At 45.5% G+C, this 23,930-nt stretch overlaps 1 protein-coding gene across 1 annotated transcript in view; it reads left to right on the plus strand.

Annotated features, from left to right (window-relative positions):
• Positions 1-1,711: 1,711 nt before the first annotated feature.
• The window catches only part of LOC140207830 (uncharacterized), a 61,972-nt gene continuing 39,753 nt past the window's right edge, over positions 1,712-23,930 (plus strand). The window contains exons 1-3 of the mRNA XM_072276389.1: positions 1,712-1,797; positions 5,108-5,268; positions 7,766-9,054. Of these exons, the coding sequence (XP_072132490.1) occupies positions 8,089-9,054 (966 nt within the window). The 5' untranslated portion in view covers positions 1,712-1,797; positions 5,108-5,268; positions 7,766-8,088. The remainder of the gene's footprint in view (positions 1,798-5,107; positions 5,269-7,765; positions 9,055-23,930) is intronic.

Below are 23,930 nucleotides of genomic sequence, written 5' to 3' on the forward strand. Positions count from 1 at the left end.
TGCTTTTGACGTCCTTCAGGGCTCTGGATGAAGTTGGTTAAACTCCTTCCTCCCCGCTCTTTTCAACGTCTTGTATCATTTTCACTCATTTCAAAGGACTGTGTCTCAGACAGCTGGGTTGTTGCAATGCACCTCTAATGTCTGACAGCAGACTAGTGAGTGAATCATCGATGGAGTAGAGTCAGAAATCAGCCTGAATCAGGTCTTTGGGGCTCCTGAAAGAGATGGGACCTAGAGTTTACCAGGAGGAGCAGGAAGAGGAATCAGACCGGTAGGATGTGGCTGCAAATGAAAGATCAGAAACATTTTCAAACAGTTTGAAAAAAAAAGGTGGTTAATTTCTGCAGAATACTGGAGGAAATCAACAGATCTGGCTGCAAATGCGGAGAGGAATAAATAGACAATATTTATGCTGAGCCCCTTCAGCATGTCTAGACTGTGTACTCCTCTGCTTTGTAGCTGCCTGAACTGCGGAGTTCCTCCAGCATTTTGTGTGCGCGTCTCTGTACCGTATTTCCCGCAACTGCAGAATCTCTACACTTGTAAGAGGATTGTACTTTGGCATTAGATACACGTTGATATTGAGTATACTGTTTATGGGAAACGCTTTCTGCGCTAAAACAGCTGCTGAATTTTCTATGCATACACACACAAAAACTGAGCTACGAACATGGAACTGGTGCTTGCAGAAACTTTTAATGGCACCGTGATTACCCATAAATCCCTGCGTTACAAATATCGCCGTCGCCGAAGCACCGATCAAATGCACAGGCGTCAGCGTTGTGACGTTCCCGAATATCACGCATGCGCGCAGTACACAAAGGCCTTAGAAGAGCAGCGGCAGGTAAGAGCGACTCTCCGGGGGTAGGGGAGAAGGGAGAGAGGGTGAGGGGGGGGAAAAGGGAGAGAGGGTGAGGGGGGGAGAGAGGGTGAGGGGGGGGAGAAGGGAGAGAGGGTGAGGGGGGGAGAAGGGAGAGAGGGTGGGGGGGAGAAGGGAGAGAGGGTGGGGGGGGAGAAGGGAGAGAGGGTGAGGGGGGGAGAAGGGAGAGAGGGTGAGGGGGGGAGAGAGGGTGAGGGGGGCGGGGGGAGAGAGGGGGAGGGGGGGTTGGGGGGTGTTTCAACACTGACTTCGGGACAATTGCTGTGACTCCAGACACCGTGAGCCGCAATCCCGGGACAGTCCTGCTCTCTTCCCTCTCTCTCAGCCCCACGATCCGTACACGGGCCCCGGGGAGCTTCCGGCTGATGAGGGAATGGGAACCGATGGATCTCTCAGACAGAGCTGAGCTCCAACTGTCTAAATGCAAGGATCGGGAACCCGGAGAAAGGGAACAAAATCTTTTACATCAGCTGTTGAGAAAATCACCTTTGTTCTGCCTCCAATCACAAACAAGAGAAAATCTTCAGAGAGGGCACAGTTTTAAGGTGCTTGTTAGTAGGTACGAGGGAGATATCAGGGGTGTTGTGTTCTTTATACGTACCGTGGGTTACTAATAACAAACCATATTCTGGCAGAATTGAACTTTTATTTAACAGCAACAAAACCACGGTTTACACTGCCATGCTTCTCGATCAGTCTTCATTTCTGCGCATGCTGGGAACTCTGTCCAGTCACGTCCTGACACGTGATATCACCTCAAGGGGTGAGTTTTTTTACACAGAGTGGTGAGTGCGTGGAATGGGCTGCCGGCGACTGTGATGAAGCCGGATACAATAGGGTCTTTTAAGAGGCTCCTGGATAGGTACATGGTGCGTAGAAAAATAGAGGGCTATGGGGAACTCCAGATAATTTCTAAAGTAATGTTCGGCACAGCATTGTGGGCCGAAGGGCCTGTATTGTGCTGTATTGTATTCTGTATTCTGTATTGTATAAGTGGGGAAGTCACCTACCCATGACCTCTGGTTGTCGTGCCACCCAACATCAATGGAAAAAGCTGCTTGCATTTACCCTATCTATACCCTCATACTTTTGTACACTTCCAACAAATCCTCAAAGCAATGTATAATTTCCTTGTTTATGCTTAGAGCCTTTTTCAGATGGATAAGATGATGAGGGGCATTGATCATGTGGATAGCCAGAGGTTTTTACCCAGGGCTGAAATGGCTAACACGAGGGGCATAGTTTTAAAGTGCTTGGAAGTAGGTACCGAGGGGATGTCAGGGGTATCTTTTCTTACACAGAGAGTGGTGGTTGTGTGGAATGCACTGCCAGTAGCGGTGGTCGAGGCTGATAAAATAGGGTATTTTAACAGCCTCCTAGATAGGTATATAGAGCTCAGTAAAATAGAGGTCCATGTGCTAGGGAAATTCCAGGCAGTTTCTAGAGTAAGTTACATGGTTGGCACAACATTGTGGGCTGAATGGCCTGGAATATGCTGTAGATTTCTATGTTCTATGTTGAACAGCGAAATAACTTTGGCTATCCTACAATCCTCTGATTACTCTCCTGTCACTAAGGATGATTTAATTATCTCTGCTGGGGCCCTGACAATTTCTGCACTTGCCTCCCGTAGGGTCCGAGGGAGCACCCTGTCATGCCCCGGAGATTTATCCAGCCTAATCTGCCTCAGGATAGCAAACATCTCCTCTTCTTTAATCTGTACAGGGCCCACGATTTTAATGCCGCTTTTCCACACTCCCATACACTCTTTGTCCACCTCCTGAGTAGAAACCATAGAAAAACTACAGCACAGAAACAGGCCTTTTGGCCCTGCTTGGCTGTACCAAACCATTTTCTGCCTAGTCCCACTGACCTGCACACGGACCATATCTCTCCATACACCTCCCATCCATGTAGCTGTCCAATTTATTCTTAAATGTTAAAATAGAACCCGCATTTACCACCTCGTTTGCCAGCTTATTCCATACTCCCACCACTCTCTGTGTGAAGAAGCCCACCCCTAATGTTCCCTTTAAACTTTTCCCCCCTCACCCTGAACCCATGTCCTCTGTTTTTTTTCTCCCCTTGCCTCAGTGGAAAAAGCCAGCTTGCATTTACTCTATCTATACCCATCATAATTTTATATACCTCTATCAAATCTCCCCTCATTCTTCTACGCTCCAGGGAATAAAGTCCAAACCTATTCAACCTTTCTCTGTAACTGAGTTTCTCAAGTCCCGGCAACATCCTTGTAAACCTTCTCTGCACTCTTTCAACCTTATTAATATCCATCCTGTAATTTGGTGACCAAAACTGAATACAATACTCCAGATTCAGCCTCACTAATGCCTTATACAACCTCATCATAACATTCCAGCTCTTATACTCAATACTTTGATTAATAAAGGCCAATGTACCAAAAGCTCTCTTTATGACACTATCTACCTGTGATGCCACTTTTAGGGAATTTTGTATCTGTATTCCCAGATCCCTCTGTTCTACTGCACTCCTCAGTGCTTTACCATTTACCCTGTATGTTCTACCTTGGTTTGTCCTTCCAAAGTGCAATACCTCACACTTGTCTGTATTAAACTCCTTCTGCCATTTTTCAGCCCATTTTTCCAGCTGGTCCAAGTCTCTCTGCAGGTGCTGAAAACCTTTCTCTTTGTCTACTACAACTCCAATCTTTGTATCATCAACAAATTTGCTGATCCAATTTACCACATTATCATCCAGATCATTGATATAGATGACAAATAACAATGGACCCAGCACTGATCCCTGTGGCACACCACTAGTCACAGGCCTCCACTCTGAGAAGCAATTCTCTACCACCACTCTCTGGCTTCTTCCATCGATCCAATGTCTAATCCAATTTACCACCTCTCCATGTATACCTAGCGACTGAATTTTCCTAACTAACCTTCCATGCGGGACCTTGTCAAAGGCCTTGCTGAAGTCCATGTAGACAACATCCACTGCCTTCGCTTCATCAACTTTCCTGGTAACCTCCTCGAAAAACTCCAACAGATTGGTCAAACATGACCTACCACGCACAAAGCCATGTTGACTCTCCCTAATAAGTCCCTGTCTATCCAAATGCTTATAGATTCTGTCTCTTAGTACTCCCTCCAATAACTTACCCACTAACAACATCAAACTTACCGGCCGATAATTTCCCGGATTACTTTTCGATCCTTTTTTAAACAACAGAACAACATGAGCCACTCTCCAATCCTCCGGCACCTCACCCGTAGACACCAACATTTTAAATATTTCTGCCAGGGCCCCTGCAATTTCAACACTAGTCTCCTTCAAGGTCCGAGGGAACACCCTGTCAGGTCCTGGGGATTTATCCACTTTAATTTTCCTCAAGGTAGCAAGCACCTCCTCCTTTTCAATCTGTACAGTTTCCATGATCTCACTACTTGTTTCCCTTAACTCCATGGACTTCATGCCAGTTTCCTTAGTAAATACAGATGCAGTAAACAGAGATGAATAAGTATTTAAGATCTCCCGCATCTGCTTTGCTTCCACACGTGGTTTGCCATTCCGGTCTTCCAGAGGACCGAATTTGTCCCTTGCAATCCTTTTGCTCTTAACCTATCTCTAGAATCCCTGAGGATTATCCTTCAGCTTTTCTGCGAGTGCAACCTCATGCCTTCTTTTAGCCATCCTGATTTATTTCTTATGTATTCTCTTGCATTTCTTATACTCCATAAGAATCTGCCTGCTTATACCCGTTATCCAACTCCATTTTGTGCTTCACCAGGGTCTCAATATCTCTTGAAATCCAAGGTTCCTACAGTTTCTATATTCACCTTTTATTCTGACAAACACACACCCGCTTTGTACTATCAAATTTTGCTTTGAAGGCCTCCCATTTACCAAGCACACCTTTGCCAGAAAGCAGCCTGTCCCAGTCCCCAGTGGCCAGATCCTAGTGTCATAATTCCAGATGTTGATCCATGCCCTGAACACATCCGCCTTTCCTACACTGCTCCTTGTATTGAAATATACAGGGCTCAGCATATCCACTGCACCATGCACAACCTTTTCATTCCTGACTTTGTCTGAGGACTGAACAACAACTGTCTCCACAACCCCACTACTATCTGTTCTGTTATTCAGGCTCCCATTCCCCCTGCAACTTTAGTTTAACACCCCCCCCCCCACCCCCACCTCCCACCATGCAGCTCTATCACCCCTTTGGCTTTCCTCCCCCAGATCAATAAAAAGGAGGCGCATACCAGGTACAGGTGGATCGGAACAAATGGGGTACTGATGAGTTACAGGAAATTCAAGTGAACACTTATGAAAGAAATAAAAGAAGTGATGAGGTTGCCCCAGCAGACTAAAGTGAAGGAGAATGCTCATGGATTCTGCAGGTATGTTAAGTGCGAAAAGATTGCAAGGGAAAAATTAATCCTCTGCAAGATCAGAACGTTAATCCATATGAGGAGACAAAATAGATGTGGCAGATGTTTTTGCATCCATATTTACTCAAGAGATGGTGACAGAATCTATAGAAGTGAGGCAAAGCAGCATCAACTTCATGGACCCTGTACGGATTACAGAGGTGGAGGTGTTTGCTGTCTTCAGGCAAGTTAGCGTGGATCAATCCCCAGGGCCTGACAAGTTGTTCCCTGGGACTCTGCGGCAGACAAGTGCAGAAATTGTCAGGGCACAAGCACAGATATTTAAGTCATCCTTAGTGACAGGTGAGGTACTGGCAGATTGGAGGACAGCCAATGTTGTTCCACTGTTCAAGAAGGGCTCTAAAAATAAACTAAGAAATTGTACATTGGTGACATCAGTAGTGGGAAAGTTATTGGAACGTGTGTGCAGGAACCAGATATATACTGTAAGTACTTGGATAGATGTGGATTGTTTAAGGATAGACAGCATGGCTTTGTGCACGGTAGGTCATATCTAACCAATCTTGTAGAGTCTCTCGAGGAAGTTATCAGGAAAGTGGATGAAGGCAAGGCAGTGGATGTTGTCTACATGGACTTTAGCAAGGCACTTGACAAAGTTTGATATGGGAGGTTGGTCAAGAAGGTTCAGTCACTCAGCATTCAAGAGGAGATAGTAAATTGAATGAGACACTGTCTTTGGGAGAAGCCAGTGTGTGGTAGCAGATGGTTGCCTCTCTGACTGGAGGCCTGTGACTAGTGGTGTGCCACAGGGATCAGTGCTGGATCTGTTGTTGTTTTTCATCTATATCAGTAATCTGGATGATAGTGTGGTTAACTGGATCAGCAAATTTCTGTACGACACCAAGGTTGGTGGTGTAGTGGTCAGCGAGGAAAGATATCATGACGTGCAGTGCGATCTGGACCAGCTGAGAAAATGGTTTGAGAAATGGAAAATGGAATTTAATGCAGACAAGTGTGAGGTGTTGCACTTTGGTAGGACCTATCAAGGTAGGTCTTTCACTGTGACTGGTAGGGCTCTGAGGAGTTTTGCAGAAGAAAGGGATCTGGGAATACAAGTCCTTAATTCACTGATATTAGGGGAGTCCAGAACCAGAGGCCACAATTTGACAATAATGGGTAGGCCACTTAAAACAGAGTTGAGGAAAAACTTTTTCACCCAGAGGGTTGTGGGTCAGTGAAATGCTCTGCCTCGAGGCCAATTCTCTGGATGCTTTCAAGAAAGAGTTAGATAGAGCTCTTAATGATAGCGGAGTCAAGGGATATTGGGAGAAGGCAGGAACGGGGTATTGATTGTGGATGATCCCTCACCTATTGTCGATTGTCTATTGAAGGTGGTGTCATAGATGGGATGGAAAGAAAGATTTTGGCCCATTGGCCTTCATGAACCAAAGTACTGACAACAATAGATGGACGTTATGTTGACTTGTAGAAGACAGTTGTGAGGCCTACTTTGGAGTATTGTGTACAGTTTTGGTCACCTACCTACAAGAAAGTTGTAAAAGAGGTTGAAAGAGTTCAGAGAAAATTCACAAGGATGTTGCCAGGTCTGGAGGACTTGGGTTGTTAGGAAAGATTGAACAGGTCAGGAATTTATTCCTTGGAATGTAGAAGATTGAGGGGCGATTTGTTTGTGATAGAGGGGCATAGATAGGGTAAAAGCAAGCTGACTTACTCCACTGGGATTGGGTGGGACGACAACCAGAGGCCATGGGTTAAGGGTGAAAGGTGAAACGTTAAGGGGAACATGAGGGGAAATTTCTTCACACAGATGGTCATCCGGGTGTGGAATGAGCAGTCAGCCCAAGTGGTGCAAGCAAGCTCAATTTCAACATTTAAGAGGTTTGCTTAGGTACCTGGATGGTAGGGGTACAGGAGTGGGCAGTTTAGATAGTTCAGCACAAACAAAAGGGCCTGTTTCTGTGTTGTCCTTTTCTGTGACTGTGACAAGAACCTGAAATAATACAAAAATTCCCTCTAAGTCCTTTTCACAGCTGTGTGGACCAACCATTCATCTCAGCAGGAATTTTTTATATGGCATTAAAACTTAAAATTGTGGCACTTTAAGTTAATAATACATAAAAGAAAATCCTCGCTGCACGTCAAGAAAGACTATTTGTGTGAAAGTGTTTCAGATATGATGGGGTCAGGCACCCATGCTGCTCAGCAGGAGCAGGGAATAATACCAATGGAGAGAGTCAAACTGAGCCAAGACACAAATTGGAGATGGCAGAAATGCTGCATTCTTACAGACACAGGAAGAGCATCAGGAAATTGATGGCCATTCCAGATACCAGCACTGTGCCCAGTTAGAAGATGATTTATCTCTCCAACTTGGGTTGAACCTCACTGTAACAGTGTGATACCAGATCAAACCTTGGCAACTCAAGTAATATCATCTGAAATGTTGTCCTACACCCACTGATGGATTTTATAAATCTTTTTACAGGTTAAAAATAAGAAGGAATTTGTCTCCAGGAATCTCAAACACGACACGCCAGTTTTGCTGTCTCTGTCTAGATATTTAAGAAGTGGAGCAAGGGATTCAATCGACCATCCTTCCTGCTCAGACTGTGGGGAGGGATTCACTCGGTCATCTCAATTGAAGGTACATCAGCAAGTTCACACTGGGCAAGGTCATTCAACTATTCAGTGTGTGAGAAAGGATTCTGTCGGTCTTCCCACCTGTGGACACACCAGTCAGTTCACTCTGGGCAGAGGTTGGTTATCTGCTGAATTTGTGGGGAAGGATTTACTCAGTCATCTGAACAAATGGCACACCAGCAAGTTCACACCAGGGAGCGGCCGTTCACCTGTTCAGTCTGTGGGAAAGGATTCACTTGGTCATCTCACCTACTGACACACCAGCGAGTTCACACTGGGAAGAAGCCATTCACCTGCTCAGAATGTGGGAAGAGATTCACTTGGTCATCCGACCTACAGAGACACCATCGAGTTCACACTGGGGAGAAGCCGTTCGCTTGCTCAGTCTGTGGGAAGAGATTCACTGAGTCATCCAACCTAATCGTACATCAGCGAGTTCACACTGGAGAGAAGCCATTCACCTGCTCAGTCTGTGGGAAGGGATTCACTCAGTCATCCAACCTACGGAGTCATCAGCGAGTTCACACTGGGGAGAAGCCGTTCACCTGCTCAGTCTGTGGGAAGGGATTCACTGAGTCATCCACCCTGCAGAGTCATCAGCGAGTTCACACTGGGGAGAAGCCGTTCACCTGCTCAGAATGTGGGAAAAGATTCACTCAGTCTTCCCAACTACTAGCACACCAGTCAGTTCACACTGGGGAGTGGCCATTCACCTGTTCAGTCTGTGAGAAGAGATTCACTTACTCTTCCACCCTACAGAGACACCAGCGAGTCCACACTGGAGAGAAGCCGTTCGCCTGCTTGGAATGTGGGAAGAGATTCACTGAGTCATCTCACCTACAGAGTCATCAGCGAGTTCACACTGGGGAGAAGCTATTCAGCTGCTCAGTCTGTGAGAAGAGATTCACTTGGTCATCCGACCTACAGATTCATCAGCGAGTTCACACTGGGGAGAAGCCATTCACCTGCTCAGAATGTGGGAACAGATTCGCTCGATCATCCACCCTACAGAGACATCAGCGAGTTCACACTGGGGAAAAGCCATTCACCTGCTCAGTCTGTGGGAAGAGATTCACTCAGTCATCCACCCTACTGAGACATCAGCGAGTTCACACTGGGGAGTGGCCATTGTTATAAATCCCTAGATTTTGTTTGCTGTGGACTGTCATTTTGAGAGAGATTAAGAATGGAAATCAGTCTGACTTGCATCTTGTTTACATTGCTCGCAGCTTGATTAGTTTTAACCACGGACACAGACACTCAGAGTCAGACGGAGATGAAGGAGGAAAAATGGAAGTATCGGAACAAGGGACCAGTGGCCAAGGGTCATTGTTTAGAACTTTCCTATGCCCACAAGGGTGGGTTAATTATTGATTCAACATACGTTGAATATGTGGTTGTCACCTCGTTTGATCCATAGGAGTGGATCGGATTTGGGGTATCCTGTGAAGACCACTTATGTGTTAACCCTTGCCTGGGTGTGGTGTGGAAATTCACTTGAAGACGATACCCCCTGTGAAAAGTCACTTTCGGTGATAATTTGTATGTGGATTTGGAACGATGACAGATAAAATCTACAGTGACTGTTCTCTCGTTTTACCACCATGGATGTTGTGGAAGTCAACATTATTGCCTTCTCTCTACATTTACCCTGGATTACAAATATCTCTCTCTCCTCAACTATTCTGTGGTTGAACTGAACTTTCATAGTTTACCATCTCAAGACTCCAAGCCTTGTTTCCCCTGAGCTCAATAGTTTGGGAGTTATATTTACCCACATATATACACATAACACTGTTAACTTTTGTTTATCTTGCTTAAGTTACTATATTGTTAGTAGGTACTAATAAAGATAGTGGATGTAACATCAAAAACAGACTCTAGGTGTAGTCTATTGCTGCTGACTCATTTCTAAAGTGTTACGGGGACAAAATTGGGACCTGCATCCGATATAGGAAAAGATTTGGAGGCATATTGATTAATTATCGATTTCATTGGAGAAATCCCTTTTGATTTATTTGTGTGTGGAAAATCAGCAGCAATGGATGTTGATAGATTTCTGGAAGCGCCAACCTCTGAGGCACTAAAGGACACCAGAAGGATTGAGTTGTTGAGTATTGTTAAATGGTTAAAACTTGCTAAGGTGAAATCGACAATGAGGAGGTCACAGATGCAGAGGATAATAGCTGAACATTATGTATCTGAGGGTGTGTTTAAAGTGGAGGAGTTGGAGGTGTTTCCTGAAAGTAAACCTAGTGAGCTTGGCCTCCCGTACAAGTTAGAAAAATTGAAGATGGAGGCTGTGGAAAGGCAGAGGCAGGTTGAGGCTAGAAAGGCAGGAAAACAGAGAGAAGAGGCAGAAAAACAGGGAGGAAGCAGAAAGACAGTGGCTGTTCGAGCTGGAAAAGATGGAGAGATTGCAGCAAAGGGTTATAACGTTAGACTCTGGTGATAAGTTTGAGAGCAGTCAGGAAGTTAAATTGGTACCTCCATTTGATGATGCAGAGGTTGATAAATACTTTCAGCATTTTGATAAGGTTGCTCAGAGTTTAAAGTGCCCAAAAGAGGGTTGGCCACAAAGTGTAATTAAGGGGAAGGCTCAGCAAGCCTATTCTGCTTTGACAGTTGTTGAAGCAGTTGATTATGACATAGTGAAACAGGCTGTGCCCAAGGCTTACGAGTTGGTACCAGAAGCATACAGGCAAAAGTTTAGAAATTTGAGGAAAGCTGTGAACCAGACTTATATGGAATTTGCTTATGAGAAGTTTGTGTGTTTTGACCACTGGTGCACATATAAAAATGTAAATGATGATTTTAACAGCTTGAAAGAGTTGGTTTTAATTGAAGAATTCAAAATGTGCATCCCTGATGACATAAAGATGTACTTAGATGAAAAGGATGCTGCTGCTTTGCAGGAGTCTGCTAGATTAGCAGATGAGTTTGCTTTAACCCACAAGGTTATGTTTACCCCGAGTAAGAGTTTCCAGAAGAGTAGCAGGGATAACCAGGGTAAACCAGAAATTAAAACTGGGACTAGTGACAAGAGTAAGGATGAAGGGAAGCAGTTGAAGGAGAAATATTCTGGTCTCTCTTGTTACTATTGTAAGAAAGCTGGTCATATGATGGCTAATTGTTGTGTCCTGAAGAAGAAAAAGGAAAAGGAGGCAGTCCCAAATACCTCTGATCTGTATGTTGAAGCACCTATAAACCCACAGGGTTCTGAACATTCTGTTGCGGCTCAGTTAAGGACTGAGAGGTCTGACCGAGTTAAGGGATTCGATCATTTTATGTCAAATGGGTTTGTATTAGTAATGGAAGGGTCAACCCCGGTATCAGTGAAAATTCTTCGAGATACTGGGGCTTCTCAGTCACTTATATTAGACAGCGTTCTAAAGTTTGGTGATGAGACTGAGATAGGTGAGGTAAATCTTATTAAAGGCATTGGGGGCAGCATTGTATCTGTGCCATTGTACAAGGTAACTTTACAGTCAGGGTTTGTTTCAGGACCTGTTAGGATCGGATTATGCTCCAGTTTACCTGTGGAAGATGTTACTTTGCTGTTAGGGAATGACCTGGCAGATGGTAAAGTTGTTCCTGCAGTGCAGTTGACAACTAAACCAACCACTGACGACCCACAGATGGATTTTAACATTTATCCTTCCTGTGCAGTAACTCGAAGTACAGCTAAAAATTCTCCCGATGCAGACGGTTCTGTGCAGCACGATTCTGATACCCAAGATAGCCAAAGTTGGGATTCAGGTTATGATGACTTGTCAGGGACTTTTTTGCCTTCATTGTTCCAACAGGATTCAGGTAGTAAGTCTGATGAGAAAGATTTATCCCTGTCTGGGAAGGAGTTTATAGCAAAACAGAACCGAGACCCTGAGATTGAAGCTTCATAAGAAACATCTCTCTCAGATGATGAGATTAAGAAAATGTCAGTAGGGTATTATCTCAAGGATGGAGTGTTAATGGGGAAGTGGAGACCACCTGCTATACCTGCGAGTGAGGAATGGGCAGTTGTTCACCAAGTTGTAGTTCCTAAATTTCATAGGACAGAAATTTTAACGATTTGGCTCATTGTCTCCAATCACAGTTGTTGCGGTCTGCATCGCCGCGACGTGTGAGTTACTTTTTAGAGGAGATGCACGTCACCCTACAGCGTGGGTACGGCGTAGGGTACATGATGCCTATGGCGTACACTTGACGCACAAGTATAAATGAGGCTTAAGAGAGTCGGTACAGGAATCACTGGGCTTTAGTCCATTTGAACTTGTATTTGGTCATAGAGTGAGGGGATCTTTGACCTTGTTAAAGGAACAGTGGATTGATGGGGATGTACATGTTAACTTGTTAGACTATGTTTTGAAGTTCAAAAATAAACTACACCAAGCCTGTCGTCTAGCGAGACAAAACATAAAGATTTCTCAAAACAAAATGAAGTGTTGGTTTGATAAGCAGACCAAAACAAAAGAAAATACTAGGTGGGGGATAATGTGTTGCCTTATCTCCAATGTTGACGAATCCACTTCAGGTGAAATTCAATGGACTGTATGAAATAGTCTCTCAAATTAATGATGTGAATTATGTTATTAAAACACACCACCGACGTAAACTAACACAGGTGGTACACATCAATATGACAAAGCCTTATTCTGACAAGCAGGCACCATCGGTGAGTGTTGTCAAACATATCAATCTGACAACCCTGAGAATGAAACAATTGACTCGTCTGAGACTTTTCACAAGCCAAACATGGTCCCAGTTAGGCTAATGAACTCGGTTGTTCTCAAAAACATTGACAACAAGTTGGCTCATCTGCAGCCAAAGCAACAACAACAGCTGAAGTTTAAAGATTTATTTCCCGATGTTCCCAGGCAAACCAGGGTCGCAGTACATGACGTAGATATTGGTCAAGCCAAACCGATTAAACAACACCCATATCGCATGAACGTAGAGAAATGGAAATTGGCTGAGCAAGAAATTGAATATATGCTGAAAAATGGTATTATTAGGCCTTCAACATCAGATTGGAGCTCACCCTGCGTTATTGTGCCCAAACCTGATGGTAGTGTTAGATTTTGCACTGATTATAGGAAGGTAAATGCAGTAACAAAAACAGATGCCTATCCTATCCCTAGGGTGGATGATTGCATCAATAAGGTTGGAAAAGGTAATTTCTTACAAAGATTGATCTGTTGAAAGGGTATTGGTGTGTTCCATTGACGGACTGAGGTAGAGAAATTTCTGCATTTGTGACACCTTCTGGGTTGTATGAATACAATGTTTCACCATTTGGAATGAAATATGCTCCAGGAACATTCCAGAGAATGATTGATCCTGTAATTTGAGGGTTAGGACACACAGATGCCTATATTGATGACTTAGTCACAGGGAGTGACACTTGGGAAGAGCATATGTCTGTAGTGGAAGAGCTGTTTGACAGGCTCTCCAGGGCCAACCTTACAGCTGACTGAGCTAAGAGTGAACTTGGCCACGCCACTGTGATCTGTCTTGGCTGTGTTGTAGGTCAAGGCAAGTTGGCTCCTGTGCAGGCAAAATCCAGGCAATTTCTGAAGTTCCTATTGCGACTGTGTGACGAAGGCCGGTCACTGATTACAGATGTTTCATGGCACACTCGGTAAAACACTCAAAGCGTCATCCACACACGTTATTTCCCTCTGTTATTGTGGTGAGTGCACGCGTCACAATAAATCAACAGTCACAATTTTACACTCATCCCCAGCAGTAATAGGTATGAAAAAAAGAAACACACTATGTCACAGTTTTATTATCTCAGGTCAATTTATTCATATTCATCTTTCCAGTAAGTGTTTTGCCGAAGTGTCATGGTAATCTGACGTCTCTCTCCTCCACAGTCACTGGGTCTGAAACAGAGCTGCTGCATGGAGCTGTCTTATATAGAGGCAGCAGCAACCTGCACAGGTGTGCCGATGGTGGAGGATACCATCTTTACCTGGGACAAGGGTTATGTTACCTAATTACTCATGGGGTTTATTTAAGTTATTTAACCGGGAAATGGTGAATCCTATGATGAAGTATATGTGTTTATTGTGAGAACTGGTGGTAGAGTTTCAGATTGCCTGAAATGGAAGATAATTGAGTTAATTAGCTTTTGGTTTGTCTAGGGGGATCAGCTTAGCGCTTTGGGTTCTTTTTTTGTTTAATTTGAGGGTGGCTGTTAACCAGACAGGTGACAACTGCAAGCTGTGTATATATATATATATATATATATATATATATATTGCATTTTTAAAAAAATTTCTTGTTTTGATGTGGACATCCAAGTTTTGATTTTCCACTATTTTTGTAAATAAAAGCACCTGAAACCATTTTTGCAACTCAAGCCATCTTGTTATTTTTCTTAGACAGTTGACCCACAGTTTTTGTGACAGACTGGTAAGAAGGCTCTTGGAAGTTTTCTGGGAATGGTTGGATATTATCATAAGTTCTGGAAGAACTTTGCTGATATCGCTCTTCCTCTGACTAATCTCCTGAAGAAGGGTGAAAAGTTTGTTTGGACCGAGCCTTGTCAGGAAGCATTTGATCGATTGAAAGTTATTATTTGGGATTAGGCCAATCAATGTAGTGTCGTCAGCAAATTTAATTAACAGATTGGAGCTGTGGGTGGTGACACAAGTCATGGGTGCACAGAGAGTAAAGGAGGGGGCCAAGGAGACAACCGTGTGGGGCATGTGTGCTGAGGGTAAGAGAGACAGAGGTGAGGGAGCCCACTCTTACCACCTGCCGGTGATCTGACAGGAAGTCCAGGATCCAGCTGCACAAGGCAGGGAGAAGGCCGAGGTCTCTGAGCTTCTTGTCTAAAGCTCTGCCCATGACTGCAAGGAACTGCAGAGAACTTTGGTCTCATCTGGGAACATCATAGAAACAAGCCTCCCCTCTATGGACTCTTCCTACACTTCTCCTGCATTGGAAAAGCAGGCCATGTACTCAAAGATGCCGCAAACCCAATCCCCCATCGCGGAAGAGATACAAAAGCCTTAAAACGCGTACCACCAGGCTCATGGACGGCTTCCTGTTTGCAATTGTAAGCCAAATTAATGGTCTCCGGTCCAATAAAATAGACTCGACCTCACAATGTAACTCGACGTGACCCTGCACCATATGTCTATCTGCACTGCACTTTCTCTGCAGCCACAATGCTTTGTTACAGTTATTGTTTTGTCGTATATCAGCTCAATGTACTGTTGTAATGTATCGATCTGTGTGGATGGTAGGTCAGGCAAGATTTTCACTGTAGCTCAATACGTGATAAGAATAAACAAATTCCCCATTTTAGTTTTGTGGAAATATTAGACAGACTGAGCTTCTGCTTTGGAAGCACAGAGGGAAACTTAACACAACTGAGGAACACAAATAAATAGAAAAGGCTTCAATCTCACATTACGATCTGCAGTAACTGGGATCAGGTGACCGGTGGTGGGTCTCCCAGACCAATTATCAGAATCAGGTTTAATAGCACTGGCAGATGTCATGTAATTTGTTGTCTCTGCGGCAGCAATAGAACCTAATTCATAACAATAGATTTTAAAAATTGATTTAAAATAAGAATATACATATTAAATAGTTAAATTATATAAGTAGTACAAAACAAAAAATTTAAAAATGTAATACTGTAAACTATTTTAATTGTGTGGAACTATTTGACTCAATGGGTTGTTGCTTTGGAAATTCTGGAGTGAAGCTGAACTAAACTGTACTAAAGTATAACTAAACTTATGAAAAGCTCAGATAAATACAAAAGGCTAAGTTCTCACATAAATGGGTCATATAGCCAGAAACATTGGCTGCTCTTCAGCAGGTAAAAACAGTGGAATGAGGCCTAATCCCAGGCCTCAGCCCAGTGGTTATGGTTTGAGGCCGAGGACGAGGTGAGAGAAAGCATTTGGCACGGACCAGAAGGGCCAAGATGGCCTGTTTCTGTGCTGTAATTGTTATGTGGTTATATGGAAACATGCTGAAAATATTGCAGAATAAATCATTGTCCACCCACAACGAGAGGATGTGACAGATCCGGATCTCACTGCCTTGTCTGAACGGGCGAAAGATGAAGCTACACGTACACTCCAGCAGTGACTGGCAGATGCTGCAGATTTGTGGAAAAACGTGAACAGGAAACAGGATCAGGTGACGGGTGGAGGGTCTCCCATCTGATCCGGTGACTCTGCTCTTCGCCCCTCACACGCTGCCCGACCCATCCGCCGAATTTCCCACATTATTCCATATTTACACCAGATACATTTTTACTTCTTCCCTCCAGATCTTCCCTGTCCCTTACCCTCCAGCCCCAGGTCACAGAGTCACAGGCTCGATTCCCATCCTGGTCCAACACACAATTCAGACCCAAACCGGAAATGTGCAGGTTTCATTTAAATCTGTCCATGTTTATAAACACTAATTTCTATTCACATTCCTCCAGCCTCACTGGACAGGAACACTGAAACATCAAGTGAGAAACAGAAGGAGGTGGCCATTCAGCCCCTCTAACCATCAACAAGATGATGGCTGCTCTCCCATCTCAGCCACATGTTTCTGCCCGATCCTCATTTCCTCGATACTTTCGGTCTCCACACATCTGCCGGCCTCTGTTTTATGTGAGGACAATCACTGAGTCTTCACCGGCCTCTGTGGTGGGGATTTACAGACATTCACCACCCTCAGAGTGGAGACATTTCCCCTCATCTCAGTCCCGGACAGTCCACCCCCTTTTTCAGAGACTGGGATCCCTGGTTCAGCCGGTAATGATGTGCATTTCAGTGTGTTCACCTCTCAGTCCTCGATTCTCCAAATGAAAGGGTTATCACATTTGATCCTTCTTCATATGATGACCCCACCACTCCAGGGATCAGTCTGGTGAATCTTCATTGCACTCCCTATAACAAATACTCTCTAACCTCTTTGTTAATCCTCTATGGAATTAATTTCCATCTCCTGCAGCCCCGTGTTGCCCCAACCACTCACCTCCCACCCCGTCACTATTTCCACCTTCCCACCTCCCCCTCACCTGGATCCACCTCTCACTCCCCAGCTCTTGCCCCATCCCCACCCCTCACCTCTTTTCTCGGACTATTTCCCGTCCACTCTCAGTCCAGAGGGAGGGTCTCGGCCCGAAATGTTGACGGTCCATTTCCCTCCACAGATGCTGCCCGACCCACTGAGTTCCTCCGGCAGTTTGTTCTTTGGTCTGTGTGACCCGTGTTAGTGTGGGGAGCGGGATTTTACACCATATTCCCGGTACAGTCTCAACAAAACACAAATAATTGTCACTTTGCCCGGACCATTGGCCCCGCTTGCAGGGCAACAGTCTGCCGGTGTTTGCCCCCCAATGTGGTGAATCGCCACCACCGTGGGCTCAGACATTTCCACAGATGAGCCCCTCCTGTCCCCACCGGGACAAACATCCTGTCCGCCCCCTCTCTCACCGTCTTCATCCTCTCCCTCCCCGGGGAACCGGCATCAAACCGACGGGCCGAGCGGTCTCCTCCTACCTCTCAGCGACACATCAGACTCCGGCCGCAGGAGACGCTTCACAAACGCCCCAACTTCCCTCGGAGGGAAATGGAAATAAATCAGAAAGCGGACATTCACTTTGACGGTTGTCCCGCCGTGACGGAAAGTTCGGGAGACGGTGTCAGCGGGGGTAACGCCCTCTCGGCTGGTCCGCCTCCGCTATTGGCTGGAAGCAGTGATTGACATCGCTTCGTACCAATGGGAATAGCGCCGCGCGTGACTCCTGTTGACAGCGGTGGGGGAGGGGCTGGTCACGTGATTAGTAGCCCAGCCGTTAAACCGACCAAGCTCGAGCTCACCAGCGCGCGGGGCACAAAAGGCCCCGGATGATCGGTTGAGGTGAGAAGGGATCTCCGGGTTGGGGGTCTCACCGGGCGGCGTTTTCAACACCGACTTCGGGTAGTTGCTGTGACTCCGGACTCCGTGACCCGCAATCCCGGGACAGTCCTGCTCTCTTCCCTCTCTCTCAGCCCCACCATCCGTACACGGGCTCCGGGGAGCTTCCGGCTGATGAGGGAATGGGAACCGATGGGTCTCTCAGACAGAGCTGAGCTCCAGCTGTCTAAATGCAAGGATCGGGAACTCGGAGAAAGGGAACAAAATCTTTTACATCAGCTGTTGTGAAAATCACCTTTGTTCTGCCTCCAGTCACAAACAAGAGAAAATCTGCAGATGCTGGAAATCCGAGCAACACACACAAATTGCTGGAGGAACTCAGCATTAGTACTCTTTTCCATAGATGCTGCCTGGCCTGCTGAGTTCCTCCAGCATTTTGTGTCTGTTGCTTGTTCCACCCCCTCTTGTTCTGGAGTTTTCTACCCGTGAGAACATGTTTTGTCCCACTCTCTCTGGGTACATAATGATATCAAACACCTTTGCCCTGGGCAACAAGTAGCTTTCACATCACAAATGTGCCAGACTCCAATGAGACAGACTCCTGCCCTTCCCTTCATATTCATTGGCATTGCCATCACTGAGTTCACCACCGTCAGTCACCTGGGGGAGGGTTCAGGGGAAATATTTATGTACAATACAGAAACTGGTGTTACCTGTGTGTATTGTGACGATGCAAAAGTTGCTGGAGAATTTGAAAGTGGGAAGAAGTGGAGTGATAGTTTGAAATCTGACTTTTTAAAGCGTCATTTAGCAAGCAAATCAGATATGGACAATGTGCAAAAGCTCTGGCGAGAAAATCCTTCATTACCCGTTACGGGCCTGCTACATGGGTTGTGTGAGAGTGCAGATGAACTCCATCAAACCCAGAGGAGATCAAAGTTCTTACTGACAGTGATTTGCTAGCAGTTAAAATGAATACCTCTCTATATAAAATTCACTGTGCACATGTTGTCACTGGTTAAAAGAATGAACAGTACAAGATTTACTTTACTTTGTACTTTATTGTCGCCAAACAATTGGTAGTAGAATGTATAATCATCACAGCGAAATTTGATTCTCCGCTTCATACTCCCTGGATTACAAATATTAAATATTATAAATATTAAAATTAGTTAAAATTAGTAAATATTAAAAATTTAAATTATAAATCATAAATAGAAGATAGAAGAATGGGAAGTAAGGTAGTGCAAAAAAACCGAGAGGCAGGTCTGGATATTTGGAGAGTACGGCCCAGATCCGGGTCAGGATCCATTCAGCAGTCTTATCACAGTTGGAAAGAAGCTGTTCCCAAATCTGGCCGTACGAGTCTTCAAGCTCCTGAGCCTTCTCCTGGAGGGAAGAGGGATGAAAAGTCTGTTGGCTGGGTGGGTTGCGTCCTTGATTATCCTGGCAGCACTGCTCTGACACCGTACGGTGTAAACTGAGTCCACGGACAGAAGATTGGTTTGTGTGATGAGCTGCGCCGTGTTCACGATCTTCTGCAGCTTCTTTCAGTCTTGGACAGGACAACTTCCATACCAGGTTGTGATGCACCCGAGAAGAATGCTTTCTACAGTGCATCTATAAAAATTAGTGAGGGTTTTAGAGGACAGGCCAAATTTCTTTAGTTTTCTCAGGAAGTAAAGGTGCTGGTGGGCCTTCTTGGCAGTGAACTCTGCCTGGTTGGACCAGGTCAGGTCATTTGTGATATTTACCCCGAGGAACTTAAAGCTCTATGTGCAGACCGGTCATTACAAATTAGAGGGGACATTGGTGGCGGAACTTCCACTGTCCCTTATGCCCTCACCTACAAGATGTGCGTCCAGCTGCAGCTTGTAACCCTGCACTTTATGGAGTTGGAACTTGAAATGGATCAATTCCAGATCATCCAGGCAGTGATGCAGCCAGTCAGGATGCTCTCAGTTGTGTTCCAGTAGAAAGTTCTTAGGATTTGGGACTCAATCCCAAGCTTCTTCAGCCGTCTGAGGTGAGCAAGGTACTGTTGTGCTTTTTTCACAACACAGCCGGTATGTACAGACCATGTCAGGTCCTCGCTGATGTTTATGCCAAGGATCTTAAAGCAGTTCACTGTCTCAACCCCAGATCCATCGATGTCAATCGGGATTAGCCTGTCTCCATTCCTCCTGTCGTTCACAATCAGCTCCTTTGTTTTTTTTAGATTAGATTGGATTCAACTTTATTGTCATTGTGCCAAGTACAGATACAAAGCCAATGAAATGTGGTTAGCATCTGACCAGAAATGCAAAGAATCGTGTTATTTACAAAATAACTGAATAAAAAAGTGCTACAGCCCACAAATATAAAAGTACTGAGACAGTACAATATGGATGCAATACTGCTTAGCGCTGTGACTAGAGGTTCAGCAGTGTCACAGCCTCAGGGAAGAAGCTCTTCCTGTGCCTGTTGGTGTGGGAGCGGAGGCTCCTTTAGCACCTCCTTGATGGGAGGAGAGTTAAAAAGTCCATGGTTAGGGTGAGATGTATCCTTGATAATTCTTTTCGCCCTACCCAGGCAGCGTTAATGGTAGATGTTCTCAATGGTGGACAATGGGCTGTCGATAATCCGCTGGGCAGTTTTCACCACACACTGGAGTGCTTTGCGCTCTGATACAGGACAATTGCCATACCACACTGAGATGTAGTTGGTGAGTATGCTCTCAATGGTACAGCAGTAAAAGTCTGTCATATCCTGGGACAGAGGTGAGATTTCTTGTTGTTCCGCAGGAAGTAAAGGTGCTGTTGTGCCTTCTTGATCAGGATGGAGGAGTTCAGGGACCAGATGAGATCCTCGGAAAAGTGGACACCAAGGAATTTGAAGCTTGATACACGCTCCACTACAGTTCCGTTGATGTAGATGGGGACGTGAGTGTGGCTCCTGGCATGCCTGAAGTCCACAATGATCTCCTTGGTCTTCTGGGTGTTAAGGGCCAGATTGTTGTCGGCACACCACGCAGCCAGGTGCTGGACCTCGTCCCTGTAGGCTGTCTCGTCATCCCCTCTGATCAGGCCAACCACCGTGGTGTCATCTGCGAACTTGATTATGGAGTTAGAACCATGTACAGGAACGCAGTCATAGGTGAAAAGGAAGTACAGAAGAGGGCTCAGCATACAGCCTTGAGGCACGCCGGTGTTCAGGGTGAGAGTGGAGGAGGAGAGGTTGTCTAACTTAACTGATTGGGGTCTGTTAGTCAGAAAGTCCAAGGTCCAATTGCAGAGGGATGAGCTGATACCAAGCTGGCGAAGTTTGGTGATCAGCTTTGAGGGGATCACAGTATTAAATGCCGAACTAAAGTCAATGAACCTCATTCTGACGTAAGAGTTGGGGCTGTCCAGGTGGGTCAGGGCAGAGTGAAGTGCCGTGGAGATGGCATCCTCTGTTGACCTGTTGGTGCGATGGGGGTCCAGGGTAGTGGGCAGACAGGATTTCAGATGTGATAGAACCAGTCTTTCAAAGCACTTTGCAATGATGGGGGTGAGTGCAACTGGGCGGAAATCATTCAGGCTCGTGGCAGTGGAATGCTTCGGCACTGGCACGATGGTGGTGATCTTGAAGCTTGTGGGGACAACACCCCGGGCCAGGGACAGATTAAAAATGTCCGTGAAGACCCCGGCCAACTGCCCTGCACAGACTCTGACCACACGGCCAGGTATTCCATCCGGACCAGCTGCCTTCCGTACATTCACCCTGCTCAGGGTGGCACAAACATCGGAGGTGGAAAGTGAGAGAGACAGTTCACCAGGTGGGAGATCCGCTTTGAGGGTGACCTCCTTGTTCCCTCGATGAAAGCGAGCGTAGAAGTAATTGAGCTCATCAGGGAGGGTAGCAGAGCTGGAAGGGGGCACAGTACTAGGAGGTTTGAAGTCTGTAATGACCTGTATGCCATGTACATGGACCGGGGGTCTGAGGAGTTGAAATGCTCCTCGATTCTCTGTTTGTATATGTGTTTAGCCTGAGAGATTCCCCTCCTCAGGTTGGCCCTGGCTGAGCTGTGAACCTCCCCGTCTCCAGACCTGACGGCTGAATCTCTGGCTTTGAGCAGGAGGTGAACCTCTCTGTTCATCCATGGTTTCTGATTGGGGAAAACTCTTATTTGTTTTAGTAATGTCTCTCTATCTACACACTTGTTGATGTGCTCAAGGACAGAGTTGGTTTATAAATCAATGTTAGTCTGAGAGTCTGTGGTGGCATGGGCAGCAAACGTGCTCCAGTCTGTGTGCTGGAATTGGTGCTGAAGAGCAGAGTCAGCCCCCTCCAGCCAGATCTTAATAGTCTTCATTGTGGGTTTCACACGTTTAATGACCGGGCTATACTTGGGAAGCAGAAACAATGAAAGATGGTCGGACTGTCCCAGATGGGGGAGGGTAGTTAGTTTGAGTGTCAGCCACATTTGTGTACACATGATCTGAGGTTTTATTACACCTGGTGGTGCGTAATACATTTTGGTAAAATCTTGGAAGCACGGTACACAGGTTACAATGATTAAAGTCTCCAGCGACAGTCAAAGCTCCGTCTGGATGCAATGTCTGCAGCTTGCTAATAGCAGCACTGAGGTCTTTCATGGCTACTTTAGCATTAGCATCCAGTGGAACATAAACTGCGACAGCAATGATGCATGTTTTGTGACAATGAGGAGAGGTTGTTTTCTTGACACCAGTCAGATGTTGTTCAGACACCAGATACAGTCAGCAATCAAATGGTTGAGCATGGAGCGATGAATGTGCTGAGCTGTGTATATCACAATGCAAGAATTGTAGGAAAACCAGATGAGCTCAGGACAGGGAATTCTGATATTGTAGCCATTATTGGGGACTTGGTTGCACCCAACAATCCGAGGGATTTAGAGGAACAAATTTGTAGAGAGATCGCAGACCATGCCAAGAAACAAAAGTTGATTCAGTGAGTGATTTTAACTTTCCATGTATTGACTGGGACTCCCATACTGTAAGAGGACTAGATGGGGTAGAGTTTGTCAAGTGTGCCCTTAATCAGTACGTAGAATTCCTGATGTAAAAGTGTGCAATAGGTTGATGATCCAGGGCTGGTGACCGAAATTAGTGACCATAATGCCATGAGATTCAAAGTAAATATGGAAAAAAGAGAGGTCTGGACCGTGGGTTGAGATTCTAAATTGGAGAAAGGTCAGAAAGGATCTGACAAGTGTGGTTTGGGACAGGCTGTTTTCTGGCAAAGGAATACTTGGTAAGTGGGGGGACTTCAGAAGTGAAATTTTGAAGGTGTAGAGTTTGTATGTGCCTGCATAATAAAAGTTGAAAGTTAACTGGTGCAGGGAACCTTGGTTTGCAAGAGATATTGAGGCCCCGGATATTTTGTTCCTCTAAATGCCTCAGACTGTTGAGCGCTACCAAGACTCACTAATGACTACAGTATCATAATTCCACGCCCTGAGCTCTGACTTTTTTTTTAGTCGTCTGCTGTTGGTTTCTAAAAGCTTCCCAATCGTTTTCACTCTTTCGTTTACCCTCTCTTTGGCTTTTATGTTGGCTTTGGCTTCTCATTTCAACCACGGTTGTGTCCTCCTGCCTTTCCAATGTTTCCACATCTTTTGGATGTATCGATCACTGAGCTCCCGAATTGCTCCCAGAAACTCCAGCCATCGCTGCTCCGTTGTCACTCCCAACTTTTCCCTTCCAAACAAGTTTGGCCAGCTTCTGTGTCATAGAAACATGGAGAAGTTCCGTATGGAAACAGGCTATTTAGCCCATCTGGTCAATGCTGAAAAAACATTTAAGCTGTCTAATGCAAGGGTCCCCAACCTTTTTTGCACTGCGGACCGGTTTAATATTGACAATATTCTTGTGGACCGGCCAACCCGGTGGGGTGGGGGGGGGCGGGGTTGGTGGGTAGGGTTGCCAACGGACAAGAGTAGCAGTCAAATACGTTGCATTTACCCAGAGAAAGACTACAATGACCATGAACCCTTGCGCGGGCACCAGTGCGCATGCGCGTTGTGGCCTACCGATTTTTCCTGCAAATCCTTTTTCGTGATTCTATTCGGAGTGGGGGGGGGGGCGGTGTTAATCATGACTGGAATATAGGTGATA

Source organism: Mobula birostris, chromosome 13 (genome assembly GCF_030028105.1).
Source record: "Mobula birostris isolate sMobBir1 chromosome 13, sMobBir1.hap1, whole genome shotgun sequence".
Taxonomy (NCBI): domain Eukaryota; kingdom Metazoa; phylum Chordata; class Chondrichthyes; order Myliobatiformes; family Myliobatidae; genus Mobula; species Mobula birostris.